This window comes from Antrostomus carolinensis, unplaced genomic scaffold, assembly GCF_000700745.2.
Source record: "Antrostomus carolinensis isolate BGI_N321 unplaced genomic scaffold, ASM70074v2 scaffold49872, whole genome shotgun sequence".
Classification (NCBI taxonomy): domain Eukaryota; kingdom Metazoa; phylum Chordata; class Aves; order Caprimulgiformes; family Caprimulgidae; genus Antrostomus; species Antrostomus carolinensis.
The window spans coordinates 637-10,307 of NW_010299805.1; the positions used below are offsets into that span (position 1 = coordinate 637).

The 9,671-nt window shown below is 36.9% G+C and overlaps 1 protein-coding gene across 1 annotated transcript; it reads left to right on the forward strand.

Annotated features, from left to right (window-relative positions):
• Positions 1 to 493: 493 nt before the first annotated feature.
• On the forward strand, positions 494 to 9,602 carry LOC104521030 (structural maintenance of chromosomes protein 3-like; the record flags this gene model as incomplete). Its single annotated transcript, XM_010162900.2, has 11 exons — positions 494 to 555; positions 2,597 to 2,648; positions 3,111 to 3,186; positions 4,747 to 4,785; positions 5,616 to 5,683; positions 6,071 to 6,142; positions 6,346 to 6,425; positions 7,019 to 7,097; positions 8,457 to 8,574; positions 9,163 to 9,338; positions 9,522 to 9,602. Coding segments are annotated over exons 1-11 (903 nt in total), but the record flags the coding sequence as incomplete, so codon positions are not given.
• Positions 9,603 to 9,671: the final 69 nt, after the last annotated feature.

Genomic DNA, 9,671 nt, shown 5'->3' on the forward strand with positions numbered 1-9,671 from the left:
CTCAGTGGTCTCAAAATTTATTTGCCTTTCTGAGACCCTACGATTATCTTTATTAAGAATACTTTATCGTGTTTCAGAGTTATGTTCTACATAGAAATCAGGTTTGCATCGACTGTTTTAGCAAATCACTGCAGGTGTGCACGTTGCTTTAAAGTCTTTGAATGAGAATTCTTGTTCTCCAGACTTGGATTGCACAAAAGTAGACAGCAGTGGAGATACATAGAAGTCTAAATTAAGTCAGAAAAGGGGAAATGAGTTCCATCTGAAAAAAAAAGAAATGTTAGTGGCCTATATCCAATACTATTCTGGGAGCTGTAGAAGAGAACATAACAAGATGTGAACATGAGGATGAGGGTGAATATGGTTCCACCAATATACCTTAATTTGTTGCTTCCCAGAAATCATTCCTGGAGTTTGAAGATTAAAATTATTTAAATTTTAATCCGAGGCTATACAAGGCAATGAGAAGTTATGATGTTTCAGAATTCGTAGCATGGATGAAGTGAGAAGCCATCTAGAAAAAAACTACCTGTATCATACTCTTGTGGTGCTCGAGTACGTGGGTGGTAAAAGTTTGTGCTTCCTATAGTGATATCCAGGAAATAATGATTGGTTGGTTTTACCTTTTTGTAGAGGCTTTCAGGTTCTTATAAGAATAAAGTAGATGAATTATTTCAGTCTATATGTTTTTAGAATACTATAGGTAAACTGTAGAGACCAAAATTTTCTCATTTGTTTCACTCCCCTCCCCCCCCGAAATGTGGTGAATTGGGAAGCAGCATTGTTTGCCAAATGTCTTGTTCTGTGGTTTTGGGTTTTTAAAATTCTAATTTATTTTTCAAAATAAAAATGAGTAAACATAGCTGCTGTGGCCTAGAGTTGGTGGCAAGACCTGAGTAAGATTTGCTGCTCCCGTTTTTCCTTTGAAAGCCGCTGGCACTGAGGCAGAACTTGCCATTACTGCGAAAGTCTCCATCTGGCAGATGAGGCAGGCTGATTTGTGCAGGGAGGTGGGGGCCTGTGTTCACAGCCACACTGACTGGGTAGTGTTCCATTAATACGTTGTCTTAAACTTAGTTTCTTTAGTTAGGTCCATTCTGAAATCCTGAGTTACTTCCAATACCGTTGCTTTGGATTTAGAACTGAATACAGCGCAGGTGCTTAATCAGAGCTGTATCTTGCCTGAGGAGAGGGAGTATAGAGAGTTACAATTCAAAAAGGGTTTAGATAGGCAAAGTGTTGGAGAAAGTGTCAGACTGTGCCTTTTAGCTGCTGTTGCTTAGATCTGATGTTTGTTGGTCAAGGATTAGTAATTTTCTGCCTACCCATATTCTTAGCTTCAGATTCCAGTAATTAAATAACTGCAAAGAGGATTTGACAAGGAAGATGTAGTGGCTGGGGAGAGAATTACTCTGATTTCTGACTAAAAGTTAATGCCTTTTAAGTATTATTTAATTTCAGTTTTTATAAACTTGAGTGTTCGATTTTGCTGTCTGGCATGGCATTTTCATTCAGTATTAGTGAGACTGTTTTAATCCATTACTATAAACAGGTGGCAAGAGGAGTTTTCTGTGATAGTTTTGGTAATGGATTGTCACATAGTGGGAGAAAGGCTTAGGATTGAACTTGAAAGTCAGGGCACTTTCCCAGTCTAGTACATTTTATGAACAGGATTTTTCACCTACTCTTGTGTAGCATGCTACCAGAATCTTACAGAGTATGAATGTGGTTCTGAAGGTAATTGTTTCTTGAGTTGCTCAGGTGTACAGTTAATACAGGTTTTTGTAGCAGGGGGAGAAGGCTTGCTGTAATGTTTACAGTATAACTTCTAGGCTTTTTTGCTGAAGTTTTGTATGTGCTTCTTGGATAGCAAGTGTTATTTCTGGAACATGGGCTATTTGAATACTTGAAGATGTGAGAGAAGGGATGACATGTTCAGAAAAATAGAAAATGATGATGGGACCATAGACCTTCCAAACCAAAGAAAGTCTAAATAATTTCACATTCTAAACTTAGGCAGTAATAATATTGAGAATTATCTTGTAAGGTGTTTTGCTGTCTTCCTAACAAGTCATTCTTAGTTTATGATAGCTACTGCGGTGAAACATCGACGTTATTTTAACAGTATGCTGCTTCTGCTGCGGAAGAGCTGGGCAGAGGACTTAATGATTAAATGTTAAGGCGAGTCCCTTTGTAAGTGTTCTTGTTGAAAGATCTGTGAACATCAAAACTTTTCAGATGGCTCCCGTCTTTCTGATGCCTGACTGAGCAGAACAAAGCTGCTGTATTCAGCACAGCTTTAATGTTTGGAAAAGGTTGCTTAATGCTGGAATGTGCCTGCTGAAAGTTTGATCGATTTTGCCGCTGTGTGGAACTGCTGAAGTATTGGGATATTGTCATTCTGTACCTCGCATGTTACTTGGCCTAGCAAACCTCAGATCACTGCTGAAATTGAATAGTTGAAATTTGATGTGCTGCTTCTAGATGACTCTTTACTGTGTGGCTTCTGAAGTTAATTGTGTAGGTTTGTATTTGTCTATTTAGGAATTGAATTCAATAGAACCAAGATGGCTTGCTTTTTTACTTTTCCCTGTAGGATGCACATTAAAACAAAACAAGACTATATTGTCTGTAAAATAGGCAGTCTGGTATAGTTTTGGCAGTCTGCAGTTGTTCTGCTTGGAGAATTTGCAAATGGGATTCTTATGCTGTATGTGGATTGCATTATAAAAATTAAATATAAATCTGGCCCTACTAGGATAAGTGCTTGTTATATTGGGATTTTCTTTCCTGTATGTAACATTTGATACAAATACATCTTTTTATGTAGTTTGTTACAAAAAGACTCTCAGAACTCTTTTGACCGAGGTAAGTACCAGCATCTCTTGTGATGTGGGGAGAAAAGTCTGTCCCTAAAGTGATGCTTAGATGAGGGGCAAGTGTTATGATGTAAGTTGGTGATCTTGAGCTGGAAGGTTGAAGTGTGTGTGGCAAGAGTGGGGGAAATAAAGTACATTATGATTGATGTAAATATTCTGTAAAATCTTGCAGTTCAAAAACTGCTCAAGAACAGAGAGAACTGTGTTAAAATAACTCACTCCTCTCATTAGGTAATCATTCAGGGCTTTCGAAGCTACAGGGACCAAACCATCGTGGACCCCTTCAGCTCAAAACACAATGTCATTGGTGAGTTTGGATTCTTGTCTTTTAACACTACCTAGAGGTGCACTGTTATTTCAGGTAATGTTCATGTTAAAGTCCTTTATAGTTTTTAATATTCTGCCTACATTTGATTACTCTGTTTTCTCTTTTGGAAACTTCTTTCCAGTTGACTGTAACATGTCACGTACAGCAAAGTAATGCTGGCATTCCATTTTACTGTGACAATAGTATGTCTGAGTCTTCAGAAACAGGGTGAGATCTGTGAACTCCATGTGTGCAGAACTCTTAATCAGCCAGACTCCCTTTAAAGGCTGTCCTTGCAGGAACAGCAGCAGAGAATTTATATGGGATTCTCTTTATTTTTTGGCATGCAAGGGTGATCACTTTTGATAGGTAAGCACACTAGCTACTGTAAATTGCTGCAGAGAAGAAGATCCTGTTTTACCCAGCTTTGGAGGAATGAACTTCTGGAATGTGGACTGTCAAAAAGTGTAATATAAGTTTCATAAATAACCCCTAATGTAACAGTGTGTTGTTTACTGTTTTCATGCTTCTTTCTAGTTTTGTCCATGGATGCCTGGTCCTACCTTTTCATTTGCATTGATTTTAGTGATTGTGCAGCAACTTTGAGACTAAAATGAACCAACAGAAAACAGTCAATTTTGGACATAAAAACTTAGTAGTCAGGATTTACTCTGAGACTGGGGAAAAAAGTACAGATGACTTGAATAGCATGTTCTGTTATATAATGTTACTTCAGTGGGAGCTGAAACCTTATACAGGTATTACTGTTTTTAAAAGGGGGGAAAAAAAAAATCCAGCTTCAGTATTTTTTCATTTTTAAAGACCTCATAGCAGTCTTGGGTAGTTTGGGAATGAGGTGAATGTGGAGGGCACGTATGCAGTAAGGGGAGAAAAGCCTGGGATGCTCATTGCTGCTGGAAGGTAAGCAGTTTTGAAATTAATACAGGAGGTGCTGATCTTAAAGATAAAACATTGAGCCTTTCTGAAACACATGAGAATGAACACTGAGATTACTGTATGTTAGCCTAGGGCAGGGTTCTTACACCTTTATTTTTTAAATTAAAATAGTACTTCTTCCAGTCTTCTTAAAACAAAACATTGCTGAATGAACAAGTAGAGTGTTAAGAAGTTCATACTCTGCCTGAAGTTCATACAGTCAACCTGAATGTACAGGCAAGTGATTTTCTTTGGTTAAATATACAAAATTGATGCTGGGAGCAGAAGAATTGGATTTAGGTCTACTGTTTTTATCCCACCAGAAGACTGGTATTCAAAAGAAAAGGATGACCATCAATGGGATTGGTGTAACCATTATTCTCATTGTGGAATAGTGTTGGAGTTGTAAGTCATTGTCATGTGTTGGAGTGGGGAGAGGACTGCTCTCCTGTCCTCCTGCAATGACTAAGTGATCTATCTGTAAGTTGGCCTCATTCCCTTGAGATTTTGTTTTGCTGTGTTATATTTGGGTTCTGTTCTTGAATATTTATATGCAAAATTTAATGTGCATTGCAATATTAACTCATGTCAACTTGAGGTTATACTTTGTGTTTTAATTTTCAGTGGGAAGAAATGGATCTGGAAAAAGCAACTTTTTTTATGGTAAGCATTGAATTCTTAATATAATAGCACAGGGATTCTGATGATACCAGGGGTGTTTTTTTGTTTGTTTTTGCCACAGGTTTGTTTACTAAATGTTCCTCCTCAACAAAGAGTGACAGATTGGTCATTGCTTGACAATGATGAAAGGCAGATCTCAATGCACTTGTTTAATCCTTACCTTCAGATTTTTTCCCAATATGTGACTTCTCTTACTAAGGGCTTTCTAATATTTTTAAATGGCAAAAAAGTATTTACAGGAGGAAACTGAGTCTAAAAGTCACTCACCTTGAAAACTGATTGTGATATTTGCAGTTACTGTAGACACTCTTAGTGGCTAAATTCTAAGCTGATTCCATAGCAGTATGGCACAGCTTATACAGCGTTTTAACCTATGGTTATGAGGGGGATTTTGTGGGGTGTGAGCATCAGTGGGGGAGAAAAGATGCTAGTCAAAGGTATTAGTTGTTTTTGATGGTAGTCTTTATAAATTGCCAAGTGTCAAGTATTTAAGCCATATTTTTACCCTAGCCTGTGTGCTGTGTATGTGTAGTGGAAAGCTCGTGAATCCCTACTTGTGCAGCATTGTAAATGCTTATGCAGTGAACTAGTGTGGTGGTGACAATGAGACTTCTTCAGACAAATTCTAGTGTACAGCAGGCTGAATGAGAAAGATCCAGCAGATTGAGGTTTTTAATGAAGAAACATTGTAAGATATTAGCAGCACCGTGGCTGTACTATGCAACAGTAAAATAGCATGTTATGAGTTAAACTGCTGCATATCTCCCTAAAGGAAAGAATAAATCTTCTGTTTCTTTGCTATTTTATTACAGCAATTCAGTTTGTCCTCAGTGATGAGTTTAGTCATCTTCGCCCAGAGCAGAGACTGGCTTTGTTGCATGTAAGTGAAGGTGTATAACAAGATGACTACAGAATAAGCTAATGTATTTGAATGTTACTACAAAAATGGTAATTTTTGTAATTTACCATTACCATGGGCTGTGGATATTTTAAGCCAATTATTTTGGAAGCATCCTTAAACATTTTTTGTTTCCCTTTGGCAAAAGGGAACTTATTACAAAATAATACATTATGCTGATAATGCACATTGGTGAATGTGTATCCAAGTTTTTCAGAATTAAAAGTATAAGTACTAGATCTTACATAGATGCTCTTGACTCTCATCCTGGGAAGGCAAGGGGAAGTGACATTGTCAGGCAAAAGGGGAGATGAATGAGTTTGCAATCCTAAGGTGGGAATTACCTAACCAAAATATCTCCTTTCTTAGGAAGGTACAGGTCCTCGTGTGATTTCAGCCTTTGTGGAAATTATTTTTGACAATTCGGACAACAGGTTACCGGTAAGTTGAATACACTACTTCAGAAACAGATGATCACTTCAGACTCTAGTATCTCAGTATTATAGAAATCTTCAGTCAGTAACTGCTTTTGAGTACCATAAACGTTCTGGATTAGTTATACATACCTACTGTTAAATAGGTATGTTTAGCATAGATAGCAGTATAATATAGCAGTTAAATTTACTGGGTTTTGTTTTCTTAAGATTGATAAAGAGGAAGTCTCACTTCGCAGAGTCATTGGAGCCAAGAAGGACCAATATTTCTTAGACAAGAAAATGGTGACGTAGGTACTTCTTTTCCTTAGCTGAATGAGCCTAGTAATGTTTTTGTAAAATTCTGTAGTCACACCAAACACGTATGTCTCTAGCCTGAAGTAACTTATTTCTTGTGAGTTCCATGAGCAGTACTACTTTAGTTGTGTAATACTGACTACTGGTAGTTTGTCAGCAAGGACATCAGTCCTTGTGCAATAGACAGCAGACTCTGAATTTAGAATTTAATCCATTCGTTAACATGATGTTTAACTGCTTATATAATATTTCTTTCAGGGCTTTTTAAAATAGAAGAGGTACCAGACTTCAGTTTGTTTCATATCTCTTCCTTGTGATATCTTTACCTGTATTTGCCCTCTCTTTGCTTCAAGGTGCTTCTTTCTTAATCTCTTTCCAATGCTATAGTGTTTTAGATACTTTCCATTTTTATTCTCTCATTTCACTTTAAAATTGGCTATTATCAAATAAAGAAGCTTCTTCAAACCAAACATGCATTGCACACAGTGATTATAGTATGTGATGTATAGTTGTGATACTTTACTGAATTTTTACAGCTGTCACTTTCACTGTAAGTGTTTTTAATAGATTCACAATAACATTTCAGGAAAAATGATGTAATGAATCTTCTTGAAAGTGCTGGATTTTCTCGCAGTAATCCCTACTATATTGTCAAACAAGGAAAGGTAAGATTTCTTTTCACAAAATAGAAGAAATCACTATCAAGAATATAGTGTTTCTTGGATGCCAAACTTAGTTCAACTATTGCAGAAATAAACCAAAACCTAAATCCATTTTAGCTTGGAAAAGTTCTTGTAGATGCTGCTTTTGCAAATATTACTGTTTTCATAATTTATGTTGATTTTAAGAAATAAGTTTTAATATTTGTAATGTTGATATTTAGAAAAGGGGTTTTTTTGTGGTCATCTTTGCAATTGTGCTTTTCTGCTTAAAATACTTAAATACAAAGCAAACTTAATTCCTATTACTATTTCAGTGTAAATTCATTCTGGGCCTTAAGATGAAGTAGTAAAGTAACTGTAGAGAATTTTAAGAGGCTAAAAATGCTGTAAATGGGGGATGAACAGAAACATGTGGAAGCACCAGAAGTGAACACACAGCAGGGAAGGTGCTTACAGCATGGCCTGTATTAACTGGTTTTCCAGACCCAAGCTCTCATACCAGAGCTTTCAAAGGACACCCAGATCTGGAGACAAAGGACAGATTACTTGAAATGGCTCCCAGGGTGGGACACCATGGAAACCCTGATAACTGCCAGCTCAAAAGATTACTGAAAGGCACACTGAAGAGGGGAATGCAGGAGACTTGAGGAGCACTTGATGGCAGAAGTGCTGACCCAGCAGTACAGTCTCTGAAATGTTTATGAGAATAAATTCTCCTATATAGCTAAACCTGTGTATTTGGAAGAAACAGCTGGAAAGTCACTTGTTTTTTGTAGTGGGGGTTGGTGCACGTGACTCTTGCAGCCAAAATACACATACTGGTTTTGATATAATACAAATTATTTACCTTCTTATAAAAGGGTGCAACCACTGAAATTCTATTTAAGGAAAGTGGATTTTACATCGGGTTTAATTGTATGACTGATTTAGTGTTGGATTAATTAGTGTTTCATTACATAATTACTCTCAGATTTATAACCCCTACATTTTGCTGTGCTTTTTAGGGAGGCATTTAAACTACTTGCTTCAGCAGCATGATGTAAAAGCCCAAGCTTGAGTTTCTCTAAACATAATTTTGAGTGGGTAATGATTTCTTCAGTTGACATAATATTAATATATTGACTTTTGGCAATAACTAGTAGTATTTGAAAACCAACAAAATTAATTGCAAGCAGAATACTTGTCATCCTAAAGTAATTGTCTCAAGAGGAAAGCAAAATGGTATATATACTAGGTATCTGAATCTTCCTGCCAAAACCTCAGGCAAGCAGGCACAGTAAAAAAAAACTGCAACCTTTGATCTGTTGTGGTTAGCCATACATCCAGAGCAGACTATTGAAATCATAGATCTTGAATTTTCAGATCAACCAGATGGCCACAGCTCCTGACTCTCAAAGACTGAAGTTACTAAGAGAAGTAGCTGGTACCAGAGTATATGATGAACGTAAAGAAGAGAGCATTTCGCTAATGAAAGAAACAGGTAAAAATAGTTTAAGAGATGAATGCTTTATGCCACAGTAATTCCATTGACTCTGAAGGTTTATTTAAGGCTCTATTATTTTTTATTTAAGGCTTTTTCAGTAAAGCTGATTGCTAGATAGATTTTATCTGTGGTGTGTTAAATGATACAGAGGATGTTGTTTCATCCCTGGATTTTATATATCTCAAAAGGTGTAATAAGTGACTTCATGTGTGCTTTTAAAAATGAAATGTTTTAGCTAGGCTAGTAGGGATATTTGTACTGTTCAAAACACATGAGTGATGTCAGCTGGCAGTGATCCGAAAATCAGGATACCTACTGCTATGTAAATGCTAAAGTTTATGTAGTATAGTCTAATTATTTTAAGTGTGTTAGCTAAGAGAGTACATGCTTGTGTTGCCTTGCATAACTGGTATCAACAGTTCTGCTGTTGAGATGTTTTCCTGGGGAATTTCTGGACATGGGTTCTCCTTTTCATTTTTCATAACTGTTGACAAATAGTTGGTGACTGGAGGAGGTGTAGCTTTAAAGGAACAGGAATGTATTACACTGTTTAACTGAAGTTCAATCTTGTCATCTTTTCTAAAGAGGGCAAGCGAGAGAAGATCAATGAGTTGTTGAAATACATTGAAGAGCGACTGCATACCCTAGAAGAGGAGAAAGAAGAGCTGGCTCAGTACCAGAAATGGGATAAAATGAGGAGAGCATTAGAATATACCATTTATAATCAGGAGCTTAATGAAACCCGAGCTAAGCTTGATGAGGTAAAATACCTTGGCTAATACAAAATATAATGAACTGTTGATTTGCTTTTTGCCAACGTCTCCTTGTGTTCCTTGTTAGAATCCTGTCAGTGTTCTTCACTAATTTAACTAATTATTTTCTTTCTGGATCTACTACTAAAACAGAATCTTGCTACTTAAGTTATTGGTGATATTTCCGTACAGCTTTCTGCCAAACGAGAGACAAGTGGAGAGAAATCCAGGCAGCTGAGAGATGCACAGCAAGATGCTAGAGATAAAATGGAGGTAAAAATACTTTTGACAAGGGCTCTCCAGAGGTGTGTTTTTATTTGTGGGGTTTTGGGGGGGTGGAGG